The 25348-nt window shown below is 39.1% G+C and overlaps 2 protein-coding genes across 3 annotated transcripts in view; one reads left to right on the top strand and one right to left on the bottom strand.

Annotated features, from left to right (window-relative positions):
* Positions 1-717: 717 nt before the first annotated feature.
* mtmr10 (myotubularin related protein 10) lies at positions 718-15892 on the bottom strand. The gene is made up of 16 exons (XM_068730471.1): positions 15370-15892; positions 13745-13805; positions 11958-12094; positions 11375-11447; positions 10342-10484; positions 7877-7970; positions 7548-7695; positions 6842-6929; positions 6543-6631; positions 6128-6258; positions 5879-5948; positions 5348-5418; positions 5031-5203; positions 4762-4932; positions 4418-4600; positions 718-3665 (listed from the first exon to the last, which is right to left on the bottom strand). The coding sequence occupies exons 1-16, from the start codon at positions 15424-15426 to the stop codon at positions 3054-3056; spliced, it is 2301 nt and encodes a 766-aa protein (XP_068586572.1). The 5' UTR covers positions 15427-15892; the 3' UTR covers positions 718-3053.
* A 3413-nt stretch (positions 15893-19305) lies between these two features.
* myo1ea (myosin IEa) overlaps positions 19306-25348 on the top strand; it is a 46524-nt gene continuing 40481 nt past the window's right edge. For both annotated transcript variants that reach the window (XM_068730393.1, XM_068730392.1), the window contains exon 1: positions 19306-19582. In XM_068730393.1, the coding sequence (XP_068586494.1) occupies positions 19580-19582 (3 nt within the window). In that variant the 5' untranslated portion in view covers positions 19306-19579. The remainder of the gene's footprint in view (positions 19583-25348) is intronic.

Genomic DNA, 25348 nt, shown 5'->3' with positions numbered 1-25348 from the left:
AACTCACTATAATGAAGTTTACGAAAAAATGCAACGGTAGTTAACAAAACCTCCAAGTTCATTTAAATGCATCAAATCTACATTGTGAAATTGTATACAGTAGGGGGAGCTGGTGCCACATACACTGGAGTGTTTGAATACATCTGCCTTAATTTGATAATTTGCTTGAAGAAAAAAAAACTCTTTGGAAACCTGCTGATATAGTAGTAATAATAATAATAATAATAATAATAATAATAATAAATGATAGATGTATCCACAGTAGATGTGACCTAGCATTTTGTGTTGGTAGCCTTCTTGTCTATGACCGTTTCATTTTTTTCTGACATCTTCAGTTATTTGGCAGTAAGTAGCGGACTACAGACATGACTAGTCTCACATAAAAGTGGCTAGATTAAGCTGTTATAGGGAGCACATACTGACCCAAATTTCTACCATATTCACATGCTGGATTCAGTTTTCTGTGTGTCAATTGCTCTGTGGTAGAATGATGGCAAAATAACTGGTTAGCAATATGCACTATGTGAGTAGAACATAAACTAAAATAACTTGAGGTGTGTATTTGCATGTACTTAAATAACCAAAAAACAAAACAAATGAACATGGGGAGCACAGGGAAGTTGGCCTGGTTGATAATATACACCCTATGTCTCAGGGTAATAGACAGTGATTTTTTTTTTGCCAGAATCCAGTGAAATAAAAAAGCCAGAACACAAATTAATTTTAAAAATAATGTAATGATTGGTTATTGGTACACATTTGAGCCTTACTCTGTTAGGAAAAACAGCTTCAGTGCAGTACCACTGAAGATAACTACATTTAGATAATAGATAAATCAACAGTTTTAGAAAACTAACAAGTCAACAGATTTAGAATATAGTTACAAAAAAAAAAATGGTCAAAAAAAAAAAAAAGGCACAGGGGATGTACAGCAGCACTTGCATCCCTCTTAGAGAACATTTGCATAACTGAATAAATACATCTGCTGCTCATCAATATCAAACTGTGCCACAGTGGAAGCACGGTCATCATGCAATTACAGCAGAGTGCAACATTGTGAATTAGTGGAAAAACACAGCATATAAATATCTCTCCAGAAAATATAAAGACTAAAAGATAAAAGGTTATTTAGTACCATTAATCAAAAATATGAATTGGAAATTTTCAAGCATATACAGTATTTATATTTGCCAAAATGATATTTAACAACCACCGTAACTCAAACTATCTTATATAATGAGTAAAATGTGCAATTAAAAGCATTTAGGAGAGCAGGTTCTGCACTCACGCTACACACATCTATATCAGAAAACACCTGAACTAGTTATTGCCAAAGAATCACAAGTTTATCTGAATATCATTGGATGGAAACTGGTCAATCAGATGTTGAGTCTGTCCAATAGTTAAATAACAAAAGAGCTTTGATATTAAATGCTGTACTGTTATTTGACATGAGGATATTACACAGTGATATTTGCTCACCAATTGTAAAAAGTGAGAAAATGGCCGATCAATTTCCCCCGATGTGTCTCAAACCACTCTAGTTTAGGAAGTAGTAAACTTTCCAGACGGAATCTTTTCAGGGTCTCCAAATGACAAAGTCTTTGCAGCGCACCTGGAGTTCAGCTCTATGACGGCACCAGTGTTAGAATAAAAACCTAACCATCACTGTCCTGACTGAAAGTACAGTAACTTCACTGCTTGTTTTATATTATCTCTCTATGCATTATCTGCAACAAATACGATTTTTACAAACATAATTATTGTTATATTTATGACACTTGTTATCCAGATGTTTTATTGCTCATATTTTCTCGTGTGCTGCCTTGAAACCGTCACTTGTCATTGACCCATCGCTATTTGGTTCACTGTATCAGTGACTTCAGTAAATTCACCACTACTAACTACACACCGGTTTGAGTCAAAGCCCTCGTCTGTGCCTTTGCTTTCAAATATTTACCCATTCAGCTCCTGTTAATATGAACAGTTTCTCTTCAGTGCCTTACCAGAAGGTCTCTATAAAAGTTTAGTAAAACTCCTTCCAAAAGAGAAGAGGAATTATCTACCACAGATTGAAGTCATCACAGCTCCACTTTGCCTTCTAGGTGTTCACCTGCTTTATGATACTAAAAATACAGGAACCTTTTCTCTGCTTCAAAAATAGAGGAAATCTACAAAGTTAGACCCTGAAATCACACTATTTGCTGCTTACAGTGACACCTCAACACAACCATTAAAATATGGGTACTTGGAGCAAATAGCATTAAGTTTGTGCAAAAAAAAAAAAAAATGAAACGACCCCCCCCCCACCCCCATTACATTCAACCATGCCAGATCCTCTTCGTTTTACTACATAATAAAATACTTCCTAGTAGTGTTATTTTCTGTTCCTCTTTCTAAAATAAAAAGTATGTAAAATTTTACATCGTCAATTACTTTTCCTGGAAGCTACAAAAGAATTTGAGTACTTGGAAATCAGTGTTCAGTGAAATGCATCATTGCTGCTGCAGTAAAAACAGGCATTTTCTAATATGAAGCATTACTATTTGGATTACCTTTTTTAACTCCATTACAGAGGACATTTTACTGACCAATGAGAATTCAACAAAAGGACAACTAAACTGATGGCACTGCTACACCCATACTTAGATAAATTACATTTCAATTATTGCTTTACAATGTGTATTGAATCACAGGTAAATCTTGGAGAGGAAGCTCTCAACTCAATAGTAAAATCTCCAAAAGCCCTCTGTGTGGGTGATACAGTACACTCATAAAAGAGAAGTTTTCTAAGCTAAATCTTGCCTTAGTTCATCTGAATTCCTAAACTGTAATAGACAATGATGATTCAGTCCTAAAGAGGAGACTTCAGTTAAAAAATTACCTCAGATTTCAATGCAGCATCAACGGTGCAAATTCTAGCTTATAAATAATGAGTCCAAGGTTGAGAATTTGTTCTATATTTCATTTTCCTTCTTGGTATTTAAGAAAGAGGTAATAGAAAATAAGATGATTAACTGTTACACAAACCTGTACTGAGCTCAGAAAAGTCTTCAGAGACTGTCATTAGCAAGAGTCTCTGTAGAAAGCCAGATCCTCGCCCCGTTCAGAAATTTGCTAATGGGGGTCCCATAGCTACCACGGCGACACAGGTTTCCCATTGGGGTGAAAGGAAAGGAGGACGTAAGGAAGTCTAGAGGTGAAGGGGGGTCATGTGGGGAGCTGGCCTTAAAATACATCCTCCTTTGGTCAGAGAGGGGCCCACTTGAGCTGGGGCGTGGCGTGCTGCCTGGACTGGGTCCCTTATACCGCCTGAGCTGGCTCTGTAGAATCTCAATTTCGTCGACCAGTTGGGAGAGCTTGTGGTAGGCGGTGATGGGGCCTCCTTTGGGAATGCAGGCTTCAGGAACCCAGCGTAGGAAGTAGAGCTTCCAGAGAGCCAGGTGTGAGGGCATGAGCAGGGGAATCAGGAGGCCCTGCTGGTCAGCAGGTCGAGAGAACCAGTCTCTGAAGAAGCGCTCTGAAGGGCTTTCGTCCTTCACAAGTGAGAAATCAGGCCTCAGCTCCGACACCAGAGAGCCCCGTCGGGTCAATGACTCATCTCCAGCCTTCAGTCCATTGCGCAGAGATGCAGGCGTTCCTCGCAATGTGGAACTGTAGGTTTTCTGGTGGAGGAAAGATACAGTTTATCATATTTAATGAGAATAACCATTATCTAACCAAAGCTCACTAATTCCAGGTTCTCTTTTAGTGCATCTGCACTTGCGTCATCAAATCCTCAAGATCCTGAGATTTACAACTTTAGAAAAAAACAAAAGATTTATTTTCTGTGTAATGATTCACCTCGTATGCGTTTTCTCAAGTTGCTGATTACAGAAAAACAAAATGTTGCCCATAAAATCTCCGCAGCAACTATCAAAACTGCTGACTGGATGGATTATGTTAAACATTTACTCCATCAGAAATTTTTCAGAAATTCAGCAGAATATGAAAATAGTACTACCTACCAGACTGAGGTAAATGTAAGAGGGCAGAGGATTCAAGTGACTCATTTTAAAAATATCTGGACGATGACTCTAGTCTGACCTTAAAAATAAGAATAAAATAAGAAGGCTATGTGGCGAGCACCTTAAATTATTAGTCAGAGAAGCAGCTACACTGTATTAACACTCAGTGTAATACTTGTGTGTAGATGTATAACAAGTCCTTCCTACATCACCGTAAACAGGAAGGACTGGTAAAGACCTTATGCCTTTAATTCAACATGGCTGAAAACCATTAAACTGGGGCTAAAAGTCTACACTGAAAATCCCACGTTTGTTATGAATCGAAGGTAAAAAAAAGAAGTGAACATACAGATAAAATGTAGACAATGTGCTACTTCTACTCCGAATAACTTGTAATGTGTGTTCTGTACCTTTGTGCGTCTGAAGGTTTTCACTTCCCCATTCTGAACGCAGGCCGCTCCTTTGCCTACGTACATGGGGTTGTTAAAGAGGGTTTGGTCTTTGGTGGAGAACTGCTGTGACCAGTCCCAAACCGGAGGGAAATACACAACCTGGTCCTCTCCTTGAGGGATTGCTTTATTCTTGGCAAAGTCCTGTAGAGTAAAGACATTAGGTCACTTATACTCTGGAAGTGTTTTCATGACAATCCATGTCGGTAAACAAAAAAACCCAACTGCCATAATTTGCTTTTGTCAATTTAATTTTGTTACTTTCCTGACCACAAGCTAAATGTGTTCTTATCTGTGTGCATTACCATCAAGTGCTGAGCGCGCTGTTTGGGAGAATTGAAGAGGAAAGTACTGAAGAGTGGGATCCACATGCTATCACTCAGCACTGTCAGATAAGCCTCTGTGAACTCAAACGCTGCTGGGTACTGGTTCATCATCTGCCACACGCAGTCCAGGAACAGCATGAACAGTGGGGACTTGACGGAGAGAACAGAGACGAACAAACAAGAAGCATAAGTGTCTTGGCCATTTCTATTAGTTCTGGGAGCGGGGTCATTTACTGTCAGACAAATACCTCGTCTTTGTCATTCTTCTTTAAGTGGTTGCATCTGTCCAAGAAGCGATGGCCTGCCATCACCCACTCCTTCTGCACCAAACTCTGAAAGCCAATGAGGCTGCGATAATGAGGGTCCAACATGAGCTGCACCAAGGAGGACACCACACAGTTCAGGTCTCGGTCTTCTTCTTCTGCACAGATAGAAAAAAGGGAAACCAAAAGCTTAAAACAAGCTGTTGCTCTTCAACTCCCTGGCTTGAAACTGTCAGGCTTGACCTCAAAACAATATGTGGACAAATGACTGATAAACACAACTTACAATTGGAGAGTTTTACCTTGAAGAATGACTGAAGTGTTCTTTCCATCCAGCAGGTACACCATCTCAGCCGAGTGTTTCAAGAAAGCCCTTGAGTCACAAACAGAACATAAATGTTTACGGATTTTGAAAAACATGCAGTACTATTTTACAAGAAACCAGCTTAGCACTCAGAACTTTTACGGTGTACAAAAGTAAAACATTAGTGTCTTGACAAAATATAAACAGATGGCAGTAGCTGCCCAGTCACCAGACCATTGATTTCAAGGCTGAATAATCATGCGGTAACTTTAAGAATTATAAAGGACATACTATGTGCTTCCACAGATACAAATGTAATAAATGTGATCAACAAGTTAAAAAGTAACTTATATATAGGATGTGTGAATGCATCTTAAATAAAATATAATAATAATAATAATAATGGCAATAATGATATGTTTATGCAGGTATGTTAGATCCAGCTGGAACTTTGAGGTCATGACATTTTAATTTAGTTTATTTTAAACTTTATAGAGAGCTATCATGTCGTGTTAGGCTGTTTACATACCGGACATACTCCAGCCATCGTGTGTTTTCAATAGATGAGAGCCACCTCTCCTCTGACTCCTCGAAAGGATCTGCACAGTCAAAACAGTCAAACACTTGTACACCTACAAAACTATAACCGCGCATGTGGAGAATCCCTTTCCAGTTCCACTTGAAAGAAATGTGAACTGAGATACATTTCACACAGAGGTTATATGGATACTTGCTTTGGTTATCTAAGGTTACTGTTGAAAGTGGCAATGAGGCTCACCTATGACACAGATCTGCCTGACTTTAATAAAGGCACTCTGGATGTCCTGGATGTTGGGCAGACACTTGTCTAGATCTGACCTGGTGACTTCACTGCGCTGTGGGTGGCTTTTTGTGATGGCGGGGAAGACCCTACAACAACACAAGACAGAAATCAATGACAGAGGTCTTAAAAAAGCTGTATCAGCATCTCAGCAAATCCTAATTTGTATATTCACAACATTGGCATAGTCAGCTCCATTACCAAAACTGTACTAAAAAAAATACATGCATAGAATTATATCAAATTAAGACAAATCTAATATCTTCTTATTCCACTGCTGCGGTTTAAACTCTGATGGCTGCTATTGCATCCCAGTGTTAAAAGACAGAGGAGAAAATAAACATTTAATACATTTTTGAGGAGTTTTGTGTACCTCTGATCAATCTTCCTCTGCTGCAACGGATCACCTATGCCGGCCATGCGGACAAGAGCACTTCCATTTGGGTGATTCCAGCACCAGTGCTACAAGAGAGAATGGAAATAAATCAGAGGGCAAATAAAAGGGATGCCCTGATCAATCAAAGATTACAAATTACTCCAGTGGTGGTCCACGAATGGGCTAATAAAATATCATTCAAGGCCTAATTATATATAACTGACAGGGATAAATTGAGTATTCCTAAGTGAAGCTTGAAAACCAGCACACTGTTAATGGAGGCTCAGAAAACTCACAGGGATGCGCTGGTTCATGAAGAATATGGAGTACTGCTTTAGATCTTGATCTGCCAGAGAAACTGGGACCACAATGTGCTCTGGAAGACTTAAAAGAAGAGTTAGAGAAAGACTGCTGTTACACAGGAAGCAATCATAAGACACCAGGAAAAAATATCATAGAAAAAGGACTTTTTCCAATCTTAAAGTCTGAAAGACAAAGACCTTGGTCAATGCACTGTAAATATCTGTTTAGTACCAGATTTGTTTTGCTGTCTGTCCCAAATACCTGAGCTGAGGAGTGAGGATTTTTGTGACTGAGAGAAAACTGAATCAGAGCGTACTGCAAGTATTGTTTTAGCCCCATGTGATCTGCAGTTTGGTGCAAGCTACTATTATGCAATTTTGAGTCTTTTCTCAAATTCCACATAAAACACTGTACAGTTCTTACTTTGAAACCCACCATGATGTCACCACTGAACTCAGATGAATAGCACATATTGTCCAAAATAGACTTGCATGTCACACTGAGACATTCACAAAGTTTTTTCCTCAAGTCACTGGTGACACGAGGAAAAGAAGCTTACAGTGTAAATATACTGTCTTGCAAAAACATACCTGGTATGAGTAACGGGTGAATAATGTGCGACTGCAACAACTGAGGCCAAGTGAACGAGCTGCAGACATAATCATAAATTGCCAACAACAAACAGCGTGAGCTGAACACCTTAGTGAGATGGCATAACCCTCGTTGACGGAGCACACTCTCCACTCCGATGCCCCTGTTCTCTTGATCTCCCGATCCCAGTCTGATGGACGGTCGAAAATGGGGGTCTGTAATCCTCCTCGTGGGGTGGCACCATTGACTCGCTGCCCTGGAAATACAGATACACTTTCAGATTATTTCTGCCGCATATTGCAGATTAATTCAATAGTCATAGTCATTAAATAGGATAATCAAAAATACATGTGGATTAATTTAAAGATTACACATTCAAAAAAACATGTTATACCTTTTGGAAGCATTAAAAGAAATATGGCATGCTAAGCGCGTACCTTTAGATTCATGGTACCGCCGCCCTTGATACTCAAAGCCAAACAGCAGAGGAAGATCAGCTGGATGGGAATAGTGGGCAACAGCTAGGCAAACCTAGAATAAAAAGAAAAGTGTTCTTATGGGACACACGGAGTACAACACAATAGAAGTACAGCTAAATGGAGGTTATAAATTAAACATTATCAAGGCCGATTAGGTTTCATCAAAACCATTCAGCTTCAAAACTCAGGTACACTCAGGGTGTCAACATGAGGCATATTCTTTAAAACACACAAACACAAGAACAAGTAAAACCTGGGAGAGCAAATGTTTAACTGACAGCCTACTGCTCTGGGTGCATAGGACTGAATCTCACTGTGGCTCCACTACAGTCACACAAAGCCATCCATTCAGGAGTAAAGCTGTGAAGAACATGAGAGGACACTGAGTGTGTGTGTGTGTGTGTGTGCGTGCGTGCGTGCGTGCGTGCGTGCGTGCGTGCGTGCGTGCGTGTGTGTAGAAGGCTGCTCCCAACTCTGTAATTTCCAATGGCAAAATAAGCTATTATAGGTTGGGTTAATTCCATATGTCACAAAGACAAAAAAGAAAAAAAAGGAACAGAGCCCCGTTTTAGGTTCACACTGTAATTACATACATGGGGTCCATAAATAAACTCACATGGAGTGAGGGAAGGCAGGCTCATTTATATTTTGAGTGCTCTATACATAATCACCCTTCCAGATTCTGGGAATACTTCATTTTAAAATACATTATATTGTAACTTGTAATGCTGGTCATAGGACTGTTCACTGCCAATGCTGCTGTTAGCCTAATGTGCTGCAGGTATGTGCTGTGGAGCTCCAAGTCCTCCAAAACCTACACAAAAATTGCTCCTAGATGACATGGGAGAAGATCAGACATGTGTCCTTGTACATTCACATCCGTTTCAAAACCTTTGTGCACATAATTCACAAATACACATTTATTTCCTGGACTTCTACAACTCCAGATACCTCAATGTTTTGAACACGGCATCTGTGCCTACATAGAGTCAGCTGATTGTCTATTTTGTTACCGTTGGCTGTGTTTTGAGTTGGTTCAGTATACCAATCAAGCAATCACATGTTAATAGCTTCTGTCCAAGGTGCCAACTTCTTGATTTAAATTTTTTCTTTAAAAAAAAAAAAAAAAAAAAAAAAAAAGTTGCCAAAGCTTGAAACTTTTGGCAAATTCACTAAAAGCCTGAATTGCTTAAAGGATTTCCTTTAATTTCACATTCAACTATCTTCTGAAAACACCACCACTAGCCACCCCCAAACCATCAAAACATATCACTATATACTGGTATTGAGGTATTTGACTTAGTTGAAAACATATCATCTTTTATCAATGGCTACTATAAAAAGTACACTCACTTCCAGGTCTCTATATTGAGCTCTAGTTTGAAAAATGAAACATCTGTCCATCTAATCTCTTCCTGCAGGAGATGAGTCAGTCACGCTGGAAGTTGTTCCTACAATAAGGATCATTCTCAGTTTCTGTGCCTTGAATGAGCATTGTTCTCTTTGTCTCTTATTCATCGTTTGGCTAACTGCCAGACTGTTGAGGAGTCAGTCGTTTCTATCCAGATGGAGGGTGAGCGATAGAAATATCCTTGTTGCTGAGGAAGTGGTCATAGCACTGACACTGACTGGGAGTATGAAGTGAGCCCCACAGTCAGGAAAGGAAAAGTTTGGTCAGCAACAAGTAACAGTGAAGTGGATAAAGGAAACTGAGAAAAGGGGAATGAATGGATTAAGACTGAGCAATAGAGGCATTAAAGCTCTTACATTGGAGAAACCAGCAAGAGTAATCTAGATTTTGAAGGCATCTAGCTACACATCAAATCAAGATGAGGCCACCCTCCAAAACCACTCCCCCAAATTATCACAATGAACATTAACATATCATAATGGACCTAAAGAACGAACATTGCTAGATTAGAGCCACAGATGCCTTTTTTTTGCCAAATATTATATGACAAATAATGTTTCTAAAATGCATTACCTACCCTAGCTGAGTGTGTGTTGAATGTGTTGAAACTTCATGTGAATCTTTCAAATGATTGTGACGGCACGCTTTTCATTGCACAAAAATGAGCCAATTGTGGTGTAACTGGTGCCATTTGTGTTGTGTTCAACCCAATCATCTCAGGGTCTGGATGCATGGGGGATGTAGAATGGCAGTATGCATTTTTTTTTTTTTTTTTTAAACGCTTCCACTGAGGGTGCCAAAGTCAGAAATTTTAATTTTTTTAAATTGTGTAAGTTTAAAATTAAATTTTTTTTTTTTTTTACTTTTTCCATTTAGTCAGCTCATGTCCTAGCTGAACCTAAAATGAATGAGAGCCTGACAGGCATTTATCTCATATTTGTTTAAAGCCTTTCTAAGAAGATAACTATGACATTATTGGATTTGATATGAAACAAAAGACAGCGTCACTCACCTTTTTGGCACTCTCAGGCCCAGCCTCATGAAAGCAGAACCTAATGATGCGCAAGTCTTTGCAATAGAGGATGAGCTCTGTTGGGTTGAACTTCAGCTTCTGGTTCGAGCCCAATACTTTCTTCTTCCCCTTTGTATCATTTACTAAGAGGAAAAAACACACAAAACATAACTCAACTTCCTCTAATGCAGATCTCAATGCTTAGTGATGTAAGATTGCATTTTAAAGCAACCTCTCTGGACACAACAACAACAACAACTACAAAACACTAAACATATCTCTGCCAAGGCTGAATAATTGTCTTTAGATATTTTAAGAGTTTGAGAGTTGTGGCAGTTTGATTACAAATTATGTGAAACATGCAGTCCATATTACTACTGAGTAGAATCAAAACATACTGATTTGATTGATATTACATCACTAGTGCCTCATCTCATTGTTATACTCCTATACTTGTGCAAATCCCATGATAATAAAGATAACAAGCTGGGTAGAACAAAGCCTCGTGCTTCATCACTGCGACACAACAAGCCTTGCTCTGGCCAGTTGCCCTTGCAGTGTCAGCAATCAACAGCAATGTGATATATAAACAAGTCTAATCCCAGCCAGGCTGCACTGCCACTAAACGCTGCCTTAGCTGTGACATCACTTGTTATCAGATGTCTGACCAGGAAAGAGACCAACAAACACAATCAGGCCACCAAGCTGTCGAAGATAAAAGAGGAACCCATCTAACGTGTTTTCTGATTTTAGTTCACTCTGGTAAAATGACGACTTTAGGATGCAAACCGTTTGTTCTGTCGATTGAGTAAGAGATTAAACATCTACTGAATACACTATAAAAATTGCTTTAATCTTTAATACCATTAGTAAAATGAATAGTTTAGGGTTATCTAGATAAAGAAACATGTGGGCTCTGGTAACAAGAAGTCTATGTGTGGAAGCCAGCAGGTGAATGTCTGCCATGACAACTGCAAACCTGCAGAAAACAAAAGTAAGGTTTGCCACAAATGTTATGTTACACCAGATGTACCTGTTACTACTTGCTCCAGACAGGTGAGGGGGATGTCGTGTTCTCCAAGCAGGAGGTGGGACAAATGGGAATTCTGTAGTTAAGGCAAACAACAACAAATAGTATGAGTGACATCCTGTAGACATGATTACACCCAAAACTAACCGAAATATAAGTGGAGGCTGGATTGAGTTGATCCCCTCAGACTGAATAATGATTAAGTTCCATTTTGTTATTATGGCAACAATCCGCCGCATAGCTGGAAGTGACATCTGTTCTCTCACTTCTTGTACGTTATCGCTGACAACATAGTGCAGGAAAGTACACAAGTTTTCCTTCCTCCTCACCAGCTGCACTGCACATACAATCATGGCTGTGGAAATGCAAGTATTCAAGCTATTCAGCAGTAGTCGGTTGGCACCAATAGATTTCGCAAATATAAAGTTTTGACACTTTGAAGCACTGTATATGAGGATGTTTAAAAAAATGTGGTATATGGTATCATAATGACAGAATTCAAGCCAACAACCTTATATCTTTTTACTACTTTTAAGAATGACTAAACAGCACAGTTGAGTGCTTTAAAGTCAGACAACACAAATACCTGTTTAGAAGGGGCCTCTGTAGGGATGAAGGAGACCTTAAAGTTGGTGCAGATCAACTTCCCCCACAGGTCATCCTGGCTGCTTTCCGCACTGATGCATTTCCTCACAAAGTTCACCTCATTAACTACGATCTCCCCTGGTGACAAACAAATGAGAGAAAAATAAAGATGCGAGTGTAAAACCTTCAGTCTACCACAACACGGTTCAAGGAAGAATACATAAAGGGAAGATAACAAAGTCAATAAGATTAAGATAAATTGGCGTTGACTTTCGGAACTTACCAGTATTTGGATATGACGTTTTTTGTTCAAATAATTAAATGGCATCCCACTGGTATCCAATGAATAATAATGTGTATATTAAAATATCTAATGTTTTCAGAACAATAAACTTCTGATTGTAAAAGTATCTCTAATTTACAAACATATTGCTTTGCAATAAAACCCACTGAACATTCAGGGTTATCTACATGACTTTTATATCCTTTGTTGTTGTTACATTTATGACCTAAGTTTTAAACTTACGGTTATAAATTAAACAACATTTGTGATTTGTTTCTTTCCTACAATATATCCTTATCCTTTTTGATTTTCCAAAAGCATAGCAGACACTGAATAACATAATTTGCTTTATACACAAATAGGTATAAAACCAGGAGGAGGCTGGGGTCACTTATCTCCAGTGTGTTTCTGTAAGAGCAGCATGTTTGTGAAAGACTCTGTTGCAAAACCAAAAAGTTAAATTATTTTAGAAAGCTGAAGCTGCTTAACTCAAAGTTTCTGTTGGGCAGAAAAAAAAGCCAAAACGCCCCCAACAAAGTTTGTGTGATGACAAGTGGGACAGTAACCCCCCTTCAGTTCTGCTATTTGCAAATGACTTCATCGACTATAAGCTTTAGGCTAACGACACATCTTTTCATATCTATTCTTCTGAGTAACACGCCCCTTATCTCTGAACATGACAACAAAACAATGATGCCGCTAAATGTTGTCCCAGGGACTCTCAAAAGGTGAGAGCTGGGGCAGCATTGTTGAGTCCTACAGAGGGAGAAACATCAAAGGACTGCCTCAGAGCAGTATGTAGCAAATACACAGGAAGTAAAAAACAAAAAAAAGTAGACTCATTATGAAACATGTTCATATGTCCGGCTCTACAATCAAGATGGTAAATATATAAATACTGCCTGCGAATGGAAAGTACCAATTATTTAGTACACAATGAAAATGATTGTGTCGTCCTTGACGTCAATACAATACACTTCACAAAATACAGCAGGTTTGCAAAATGAAAATTTTGTTAAGTGTGGCTTTTAGGAAACCTTAAAAATCTAACTGAACTAATGCAAGACTTCTCATCCTTTCATAGAAGACATCACTGTATATTTACTCCAAATCACACACACAACGTAACACTATGCATAGGGTGTGTCGAGCCACTCCCACGAAGCTCCCAAATCTACTGCTCAGACCAAACCAGAATAAATCTTTGAAATGAAGACTTTCCTGCTGCTCCAGTTAGTTAACTATCTACACTTAAGACTTTGGGCAAAGTCCTGGTGTCCAGTAAAGAATTCCATATATAAAGACCACTTTTATGTTAGTTGTGGAAAGTTATGTTTTTACTGGAAACAACTGTTTTAAATCACCACAGGAACAGAGAGGAACTGAGTCGTAGCCCTAATAGTGATGCTGACAGAACAAGAATCTTAGTTATGTATCAAGCAATAAGTAAAAAAAATGTTTGTGATGCCAACTAGTCTTAGGATGATGCAAAAAATAAGACTTACCTTGAAGTAACTTGGGTTCCAACTTTTTAAGAGGTGGTTCAATAGTTTTCTTCACATCAGTCTAAAGAAAAAGCACAAGTCACTTCAGAGTTACTTAAACATGACGTTTGTTAGATGGTTGATGAATGAGGGCAATAATGTGCCATTACAAGGTGGAGGAGCTAGAAAATGACCACTCACACTCACCATGTGTGACCCTGCGTTGTAAACAAAAGTATGAACTATAAATTGCTTCTGTAGAATTGATTGAGACTTGTTATAGGGATTGCAGATCCCCAGCACACCTCAGATGCATGGTTGATGAACATCCTGACAGCTATTATGCTCCGTTTTGTTAAATGAATGTTGCATAAACAGGTGCAACATGCCGTAAGCAATGATAAGCCTGGGGCGAGCTGTTTACAGAACTAGATTGAAACCAAAGATACACAGCGGTCAACTAATGCTATTAATACTGTAACCCCCAAATGCTGCTCACACTTGCAGATACAGTAACAGTCTGTAAGGGTTTGGACAGTCATGTGCTTTTCATTGTCGGTTCTACTCCAGCACACTCATTTCCAGTGAATGAATGACTATGAGGCTTAAGAGCTGACTTTCAACTCTAAGAGTGTTTGGGGTGGAAGTGTAGGAATCATAGTCTGCACATGGGTTTATAGATAAAATGGGCTACAGTTTCTATGCAGTTAGTCAACTGTGGCTGTATGAATGTAATCAAACTAAAACTAAAAATTAGCAAAGAGTTTTAACCTCAACGTTATTGCTTTATTTAAAATCCAATGTACTCGAGTACACGTCCAAAACAAAACCTACTAAAACACAAGGACAAGAAAAAGAAACATTAAATGTTCAGAGCATATTTTATTAAATAAGCGAAGGGCTGGAACTTACCAACTTACATAAAAATGCATCCACTCGGAGTGTAAAAGTCACTAAAACTGAATCTGTGTTAAGTGGATCATTGATATTCTCTCATAAATGTGCAATCACTGCAAAGTGCATTTAATCCTCGATTGGAAAAATGTACCTAGACACAAATATATGTAATCAGTATAATTTCTATTTGCAATTTCTTATAGTGATTACGAAGACCAGAGCATATGATGATAATTTTAAGATAGAATAAATTATTTAATGCTATTTTTTTTTTTTAAACAAAATGGCAATAAAAACAAATATTATCTGTATTCAAAACACTTCCCAACTTTAATCTTGGCCTTGACAGTACAAACACAGACTTTGTTTGGGTTGTTGCACACGCTTTGACTGGCTGTCTGGACAAGTGCACACACACCTGTAAGTAAATACGAGGCCATAAACACACATTGAATGTCAAATTGTAGTTCGGGCACTTAATCTCCTTTTTCAAAACGGTAACAGATTACCCGTGAATGGTTTCAATTCTTCAAATGAAACAGGAATAGAGAGAAAACTCTTGCCACTTCCAACAAGTGACATTTCACTTGACATGCACATTAACATCTTTAGTGGTACATCTTGTTTTTAGTGTTTGGCGAGCAGCAAATCAACAAGGCTGCACGACAACTTCAGCCTAACATAATACAAATATTTGACACTGTATCGTGACCAATCACCGTGAATACAAAATCTTAGCAAATACATACCGGTACAGGAGGAAGATAACTCTTAAAAGTTGGTTTCATGGGTTTGACAGAAAACATTGTTTATGTTCTGCTCTCTCAGCGATGTTCTCAAACGGTCACTTGGCTTTTGCCAGTGGAAAAAAAAACAACAACCCGAAGGAAGCCTTCAAAAAAAAGTTCAGTTCAGTCCTTTTATCTGAGTAAATCCGACACGTCCGTGTGTAAAATTCTCATCGAGACAGCCTGGGCCAGCGACGACACTCCTCCATTACGATCAGCAGTTAAGTAGCAGATTACGCTAGCTGGGTGAAAAGTTGACAGAAGTTAACGTTGAGACGTCGTTAGCTCGGTTAGCTGGCTAGCAGTAAGTACTGTATGAAGTTTAGAAATGCCGTTCACACGCCGACATAAAAACGATTACAAATAATTTAGAGGAACCCGTTATGTGTCCACATTTTCTTTCCACCTGTTACGGTGTTAGTTACCCTCAGTAACTTCCTGAATGTCTAACTAGTTCAGCCAGACGCAGTACCTGATGCTGTAAAGGACTTAACGGCCATGTTTATAAAAAGCCGAGGTCCAGCCCTACTTCCGGGCTCCGCTGCTGAGCTGTATTTCTGTACCGAGACTTTCTTTCATCAAACTTTGTATAAAGCTGGACAGGACACCGGGGTACTTTATACATATTCTAGACCAGATTACTCTCTGCTACTGCACGTTGTAGTAAATATTGACAATCTTGTCATTTGATGGATAAAAGACCGATTATTTTGTTAGCGTTGATGAAGTAAACCACCCATGGACTACAACTCCCATGAGGCATTGACAGTTTACGGGCGTCGGTCGGTCAGGGTTGTAGTTTGTTTGTTTTTTGCAATAACTTTATTTCACAAATATATAAGTTATTGTTGGAACAAAACAATCGAATTTATAACACTTTGATTACACTTTAACAATTTATATTATTATGCATTTCATTTGACAGATAATCCAGATACAATGTATACAAGTCATACAATCCACAGAAATACAGGTACAGGTGTCCAACTAACTGCACCCTAATAAAACAATTACAGAGCAATAAATAATAAAGTGTTGTGAAAGTTTATCAATCTGTGTATCTATTTCTTTCTATCAATCTAGCCTCCTTTGAACGACATTAGTGTAGGTAGGATAATAGTTCAACCTCATTCAACTCATTTCAAACTGTATTCATAAATCACAGGAACCCTTCATGTCACTTTTTCCCTTTCGTGTTGTGTTTAGTAACACAGTAAAGAAACATACTCAGAGATATGACCTAAAAGCAGCCTCAGGAGACATGGCAGACAGGAGTAGGCTTTAGTCTACTGAGGTTTAGAGGCAGGCTTACAGTGAGCAACTTGAAGGCAGTGAGATGATCTGGCAGAGGAGAAAGTGGTTGGCTTGATGAGGTAATTAGGAGCAGGTGTGCAGGCAGGGACAGGTGATGGTGCTTGGTGGACAGATGGGGAAGGGAACGATAGTTGTGTTGTCAGTGCTGCCTTACACAGATACTGCTTGAGTCCGTTCAGGCGTACACAGGCCCAATTTTTGCATTTAAAATCTATTGCTGATGAATTCCAACTCAACCTGAAATGTATATCTAACCCCCAGAACTTTGGCTGAATACATTTTTAAAAATCCTCTAAAACATTAAAAAGAATGAACATTGGCAGGGCTGGGTCTGGGTGGCTACGACATGCCCTGTCTCAGAATCAGAATCAGAACTGTTAATTGTACGTTACACATGGAATTTGACTAGGGGAATGGTGCTTAACAATAAACACAGTGCAATAGTATGAGACGTAATGTACAAATAGAAAATTATGAAAAATGTACAATAAAATATGGTAAACAAACAAGAGTATGTTAAAACAAGTGTATTAATAAAGTGTCCAATGTTTATTAATAGAGAAAAGATGAGCAAGGGTGTGTAACTGTAAGAAATTGTCCTGGGGATGTAAGTGTCTGAGTCAGTGGGTGTCCTGTCTATTATAGGCTGGTCATTGAAGGATTGAAGCATTACAAGCACAAGCTCTTCTGATATTTCTCTCTCCACAGTCTGCAGAGTTTGAGACATTGGTTGTATAGGCAATTTCACAGTTTATAAACATTCCAAATGTGTCCCAGTGTTTGTTGGTGAGGGAAGCTGCCACCAAATACATCACTTGCCTCCATATCATCCGATACCAAAATCCAGTTGCATTTGCCTGGTTTCAACCAGTAGAGAGCAGTAGCTATGCATCATTATAACACAATATGTAGAATTCAAATACTTTGCACTACAATGTCAAGATTGGTCCCTGAATCCATTAACAACATTAATAAATACTCTTATTTATTGTTCAGCATAAAACAACTATTTGCTAGTGAAATAATGTCATCCTGAGCAGAGAATGAAGTCGCTCTTCCTCTCTGTGTGTTATCCGAGCTTCTCTGTGCTTTGTTTAGATAGCCAGGCCAGCCGCGCGTGCCTTCCAGTGCATGGTAGTGCATGTTAGTACTGGCTAGCTTACAGCTAAAACTTTTAACTACGCTCAGATGCTAAATGCTCTTGGCAAATGCCCTGCTGTTAACACAGATCTATAGTAGTCCACAACAACAATCTTCTGGCCAATGGTTTGATGTGTTTTCATATGTTCTGCCTTGTCCTATAAGGGCCACTGGGTGGTGACAAAATACTGCACCAATAGTATCCCCAAAACTCAATAAATCATACCTTTTTTTCATTATAACAGCTCTCTTGGTTTGCTCGTGTTACTTGACAGATTTCTTACCGTCTGTCAATATTTGGAAGCACCATTTACAGTCAGATGACAAATACTGGGCAGTAACATTCAGGCCTTTACAAGTGAGTATTAATTATGTTCTGCTGAGCAATTCACATTATTTGTAATATTTATTTTGGATGTAGAAGTACAATTTTAAAAGTACATTTAGAATAAGACTTAGATAGGACTACAACACACACACACACACACACACACACACACACACACAATGTGTCTACTGCCTACAGAAGCAGCCTGTTAGACAGGTTACACCCTGAGAGTGGCCTCACCGCCCAACATCATTTCAAGGCGAGCCTCAGTCTGGCTGGAGACTGGTTGTGAGAAGTGAATACCAGTGCCACCCATGCACTTCAAAAGAGCTTTCCTTTGAGTAAGCTTTTCGGTTGCATTTTTATTTGTCTCAGGAGAGGATGGGACTGAATTACTGTACAAAATGTGTGAGCTACCTTTAAAAAAAAAGAAGTAATTTATTAAAAGATAAGTCAGATAGGAAAGGACAGTCGAAGGACATGAACTGGATACCAATGATGAATCCCTCCGTCTGTGTATGAAGTTCAAATGATTATTCCACATGCAGCATGTAAAAAGGAAATAGTATGGCTTCACAAACTAGCATCAATACTGCATATTGCATGGAATTATCAGTTGCACCTAAACATGACTTCTTTTGGTTACTGCTTAACCTGACAGAAGCTAAAAGGCTTAATTGCTAACATGTAAGTTAAATTATAAAGCACACAAGAAAGGCATATGCACAAGAACTTTATATAGATGTTGGTATAAAGTTTTAATGGATGGTTGATTTGCACAAACAAGAGAGAAAGGCCCGTAAAACAGCGAAACAAATATTAAAGGAAATTGCTTTTACTGCTAGATTAGACATTGTTACCTACATGAATGTGCTTCACGATACACTGGAGCGGACAAAATTCAGGTTTGGATTTAGCTCGAGCCCGTTGTTAGGAAGTCCCAAAGCTGCGCATGCGCAGTTGTTTCTCTCCCATCACCTAATGAATATTTAAGCATATTCCGCGTGCAGCGTCGTTTGATTGGACCTTCTGGCTCCGTTTCCTGTGTTGTGTTTTTAGATCCGAGTTTTGAGGGCACTGTTCCCTCCGTAAATTACTGTAGCTCTGTGTTTGAGAGCACTGCTCCGCCGCTGTCAGCGTAGGACTCTGATCTGTCTGCACTATGGACGGAGGACACCGCTGAGGATCCATGCATCCATGCTTTCTGGAGTTTATCGGGAATATCTTCTTTTGACTTGGATTTTGTCCTCTGGCTTTAGGTTTAACAATTAGAGAGTTGTTGTTTTTTTTAAACTGTGTGAACTTCAAGGAGGGTTGTTCAACTAACGTTACTGGATCGCGGAGAATATACGACAGAGAATACTGCGACTGTTGTGTTGAAGGCAGAGGATGGTGAGTTACGTATATTTACACTGGCTCATATTTTAAGATAAGGTAATCCTTTAGTAGTTCCACAGCGGGGACATTTGTAATTTTATGTTTTTTAAATTGTATACAGTATACAATTTAAAAAACATAAAAATACATAAAATGCAGTACTGTATAAAAGTACTATATTACAGTATCAATAACACGTGTTGTTGATACTTCTATTATGGCACACTTGCTATAAAGAAACAGACTTGTAATCGATATATAGTCAATTCAATGTGTCCCAAAAATTAAACGTGTAATTGATGTCGGTTCTGTCATGGTTATCTCTTCACACTTTGTCCATTAAAACCAAATCAGAAATTATAACCAACTCCAGTTTCTGTTACTTTACTTGACAGATTGCTTTATTGAGAAAAGCTATCAAGGTGTCATTTGTTGGTATTTCTTTAATTATTTATGGTACATTGTTTTGGTGTTTATTCCTATTTTGATCATCAATCCACAATCAGTAGAAGTCGCCTCTGTTTGTCTTCGACTGTTTCCTCCTCTGTCTTCATCCTGACAGTCTCTCTGACTGTCATAGACTTGTAATGGGCTACAGTGAAAGTAATTAGACAGCACTGACCCACAGCTGTAGAATTAAACCTGTTTGAGTGACACCCAGAGAGGATGCAATGTCACTTAAAAACATTTGTCATTAGGTGCAGTCTTTTCTTTAAAACTGGTTAGTCATGGGAGGAGAGGCAGCTGTGGAGCATGTGTCAGGTGGAGTGTGTGTATTGCATGAGTGCGGCATTGTTGTTGTTGTTGTTGTTGTGTGTGTGTGTGTGTGCGCGCGCGTGTGTGTGTGTGTGTGTGTGTGTGTGTGTGTGTGTGTGTGTGTGTGCGCGCGTGTGTCTGACAGGTTTTTCCTGGTTACTGAATGCCATCCCTGGAGCAGACACGCCTAGAGCTAAGTTATGGAGGAGGTTGTGTGGCCTAGTTCTTGTGTTTTGGCAACAATTCCTCCAAGCTACAGTCTTCTGTGGCATAATTCCCACTTTGGCTGATGAACATAATAATACACTTGTGATGCACCTTTTTAGCACATATTAATGTGTCTTAAGTATGGCTGCTTTTTTGTTATCGGAGACATCACTTTTAACCAAACATATAAGTTTGTTTTGGGCTTAAATTAGCCTTCAGGAATATAGAAACCTTTGTTTGTATCTTAGCCGGCATCATTGCAGCTTCAAGCTTTGTTCACAGACACGCAAACAATGTCCATTCAAAACAGGTAGGACTAAAACCTGTTGGCATTCTGGGATTCAAAGTGTTGTATTGAACTCGTAGTTCGGGTTGCCTAGAGACAAACCAAAAGGACAAAGGTTGCATAATATGCAGCCAGCCTAACAGAGCTTTTGCACTTGAGCTGCGATATAACAACATTCCTGCTGTAATTCTGCTTTTGTGGAGTTATCACTTTTTATTTTGTGGAGTGAATGAGCAGTCGGCACAGTTGTTTTCTTCTTGTGAGGTAACTTAAAACACTCTTCACCTTTGACATGAATAGAACGGCTTCTAAGACGTGGTCAAAACACCTATTGTAGGATTTGTTTGTAAAACAAAGAGAGTATCATCAGTCAAAGAGAGTATCAGCTAATGTAGAGAGTAGAAGAGAGAGAAAATAGTCTGGTTGTCATCCTAACTGTCTGGAATAGCAGACACCAGCATCGCTCACTGGTTCTTTCTCTGCCAGATGCTGAATAGCAAGTCGGTATAACAGCAGATGGTTTGCATTAGTTTCTCCTACAGGGAGGTGCGTACTGAGTAACCCCCATCTCCCTTCATTTCAAAGCTGGCGCTCTATTTTCAAACCGATCACTGCTGTAGAGATTTGCTCAGGAATTCAAGCCGTCTCTCTAAAAACAGGACGAACACCCATTCTGTGGACCTGGGGAACTCGTTAGGCTTGTCACTGCGCACTCTCGACCAGTTCCATACGTCAGTTGTACAAAACTGTGTGTTCAATGCTCTGCTGTTTGTGATGACGGACATCAGGAGTGTTGACTTCTTCTACTGTTGCACTTGTTGTAAATCATTCTGGATAAGAGAAGCATATAAATTGCACATTGTAAATTTCTGTTGTCAAGTTTGTGAACTTTTCACTTTGTATGAGATAAACTTGAGTCAATTCTGGTTCTTACTTCTTTTTGCAACATTTCCATTTTATTATTTAATCTTTGAATTTATTGCTTGCAGATGTGGTCCTGACCCTAACCCTGCTTTAGATTTTGTTTTGAAAAAAACTGACGCAACAACAAAAACCTTTATAGTCTGACACTGTAGAGATGAACGCCACACTCACAATAATGTTCTCCATTACTCACCTCATATTCTTAATTGGCCAACACATCTTTTTTTTTTTTCTTAAAAGTCAGGCATGGAGCTATGCAAAGTTGACTTGATACATTGAAATTTTAAATTAAATATTAAAGTGCTATATCTTACTGCGCAATTCCTCTGTGCACCTGATGCAAGAGGCTGGATTACTGACGATTAATAGTTGGGGTTATTTCTTCTTTATTTGTTTATTGTTGCACAGTAGCTGTTAGCTCGGCCAAATAAAACATCAGATACATAAGATAAGGTGGCATGACACCTTTGGGGTTTGTTTTATCCAAAATTAGTTAAACATAAAGGATGGCTAAGCATTGTTTCAATGTCATTATTTCAGTGTTGTCTTTTGCCAAAATAAGCATATTTCGATTCACATTTCATCAGTGAGTCACCCAGGGATGACATCAAGGCTTCTAGTCTTCCTGTAAATGTGAAACATGATATTGAACCCTGGAAGTGGTGAGGTGAGGAGCACCCAGCGGTTCTTGTGACTCAGTTTGTTTACTGGGTCCCCTGAGCAATGTGTGTGTGTGTGTGTGTGTGTGTGTGTGTGTGTGTGTGTGTGTGTCACCCCTCCTGGGGCCAAGAGTTCAGAGTAGCTGCCCAGTGTGGCTCTATGTGTATGCCTCAGCCTTGTTTTCAAACTGACCACCAACAACCATGGACGCCTTTACGCTACTCGTCTACTTACACTGCTGTAGTTCTGGTTTTATAGTCTCAGCCGCCATGTTTTCACTGTGAATGATGAGGAGAAGATGCACACAGCAACTGAACAGAGCGCTATACACATTTTCTGGTCAATAATTACACAGCTGTAATATTTTATGGTGTTATCATGGGGTGCAAATTTAGTCACATCAGCTGTAGCGTGGTGACAGTAATTACATTTTTAGCCATGCCGGCGGGGCTCTATAGATGGCAATGCTGATCAAAAGCTCCACTACTTTTGTTCAGACTGAAATCTCTCAATATCTTATATTGCCATAACATTTGGTACAGATATTGGTGACCAGAGGGTTAATCATCATGATGTTGGTAAAAATCTGCTGCACAGCTGTATCTGCAGCTGTTCTGGGTTTGTGTTCTCACCGTTGGTGAACATGCCCATCAAACTACTAAGAGTGAAGTTGATGGAATTGTTTTATCAGAGTTGAATAATCATCTTTAGCATCTAAGCATCTGTGCTGAAATTAATTTTCTCAAAAGCTGAGCAACACTAAATAGTGTTGTTCAGGCATTGAGATCCTTCTCAATGCCTGAACAGACCACTTCTCTTTTTCTTTAATGAAGGTAGTAAAGTAAATTGACTTTGTCATAAATGCTGCTATCTGTGTCAACATAATCATGTAAGTACGGCTCCATGTAACGTCCTTTAATGCTTGTTTAGTTTGTTTTCCTTGTTCTCAGACCATGAACCAAGCAGTGTCCTGTCGTAACCTCCCATTTGCATGTATGACTTTCCTCATCGTGGACGGGGAACAAGTTCAGACTCTTGTGCTCCGGTCTTCTCTGATAGCTTCCCATCGTCACATACCAGCCAGTGTTTGGCCTTGTAATATGTCCAGCTCATTGGTCTTTATGTTGTCACTTGCTGTCTGTTTGGCCTGATTGCTATTGTTTAACCCTACTTCCTCACAGAGACACTGTACTGGCTCAAGTTGAGCGCATATATTTTGGGCAAAAGACCATGTGGGAAAAATATGGTAGACAGAAGAAGAACTGAGTCAAAGCTTTTAAAAGGCTTGTCAGATGTTGTGTTTCTCTGGAGGGACGTGAAGGAACTGACTGGAAACAAAGTCAAAATTAGCTGGTTTGAATTAGTTGTCTTTTTTGGCACATGCCCCATGGTGGGGCTGAGTCAGTGCATTTCTCAGCGTGGAATCATGCAGTGACTGTAGTGTTGGAATAGTATCCACTTGAACTTAAAGGTTATTTTCATCCTTCAACGTGGGTTTACAATGTACTAGTCATAGTATCCTCTACTACTATGTCAGCTGAATATATATCTATCTACCATATATCTATGGTTACTTTCAGCTGAGTCTCAATAACATTAACACAACTAAAGGCATTATGAACCATATAGCATGCCCTAAACAGGACGTTCAACAGCTTTATCTTCTGATGATATGATTGAAATGGGCTGCCTGTGGTCGACATCTGAAAACTGTCCATCGCAAAGATAGTGAAGGAAGTTCTGCTGTGTTGAACAGTAGGATAGATTTACTCCTTCAAATTATGTTTAACATTGGCGTTAATGAATATTGACTTATGTGAGGTTTAATTGTACTTAAATGAACAGTTTACTTTAAAAAAATGTCACAATGAGAAAGAATATCTCCAATAACAGTTACTGTATGTTAGCAGCCAATGCTCCTATTTGTAATACAGTCAGCACAGCTCGTCTATCTACTCAGTTGTAATTGCTTTTGGGGCTGATGGTCTCTTGTGTACAGTACAATTGTCTCCTGATTGGAATCCAGCTTTTCTATTCCTGCACTCAGCTTGTTATTGTTCATAACAGACAGATGAATTACTGACGTGAAGCCGAGTAAGCAAATGAAGCTTGATGCAAACTTTGATGCACTTCTTGTTTTAAGTCACCACCTATAATTTATCAAAGTGGCAGGCATTTCATGCCCTCTTTTTTAGATACTCAGGATGGACACATCTGTTAGAGTATTGTGTATTTTTTTTTCAACACTTAAGCACTGCTCTTTAATTAGTAGAATCACAGTATGCATCATCAACCAGTGCTGGCTGGTGCTCCATTCACCGCATACTGAGAAGCAGCGCATTGACTTTCTGTGCCGTCAGTGCCTGCGTTAAACAGCTGAGTCATTCTTTTAGGTACAGTATGACTGTATTCACTTTGGTGGAGTTGAAAATGTCAGTCATTAAACTCCCATTTATCATATGCATGCACCACACCCCTTCACCCAATGAACCTGCAGCAGAAAACACTAATGCACTTGTCATCACATTTATAGATATGCCGTCAAAAGCTGTTTTAGTTTCACTTACAGTAAGTTTTGTCATGAATATTAAAGTCTATAGAGCCTCTTATGGTTTTTGAATCGACTAAAAACTCTCTGGAGAACAAGTGATGTTTACTGAAACCCTGTGATGCCAGGACAATGCATTTTTGCTCTTAGATTAAAGCGCAGGGATCGCCTTGTCTGAACTAAAGTGAGCTTTCTCACAGTAACGTGAGGCACCTTTGACCAATGGCAGCCTTTCAGCACTGTACTCGAGACCCAAACAGTTTTTGCACACAGCGAAATAATTCCTATAATTTGGTTGTTTTTCAGAGATATACCTCTGTTTTGGACCGAGTCCTGGAGGTCTGTTTCAAGCTTATTTGTTAAAATATTATCTAGAGATGTTAGATTTACAGAGAAAACC

This window comes from Cebidichthys violaceus, unplaced genomic scaffold (genome assembly GCF_023349555.1).
Source record: "Cebidichthys violaceus isolate CVI_PGR_0920_01 unplaced genomic scaffold, fCebVio1.0.p SCAF_5, whole genome shotgun sequence".
NCBI classification, from domain to species: domain Eukaryota; kingdom Metazoa; phylum Chordata; class Actinopteri; order Perciformes; family Stichaeidae; genus Cebidichthys; species Cebidichthys violaceus.
The sequence above is the reverse complement of the archived record's forward strand: the minus strand, read 5'-3'. Positions and strand labels throughout refer to the sequence as shown.

What these genes read in the sequence shown, in the direction of transcription:
- mtmr10 (XM_068730471.1), bottom strand. Translation starts at nt 15,426, where the DNA reads ATGTTTTCTGTCAAACCCATGAAACCAACTTTTAAGAGTTATCTTCCT. An exon ending in GCGGTACCATGAATCTAAAG is followed by an intron (nt 7,696 to 7,876) that starts GTACGCGCTTAG and finishes CTGTATTTCCAG; the next exon opens with GGCAGCGAGTCAATGGTGCC. An exon ending in AAACCTTCAGACGCACAAAG is followed by an intron (nt 3,666 to 4,417) that starts GTACAGAACACA and finishes TTCCTCCACCAG; the next exon opens with AAAACCTACAGTTCCACATT.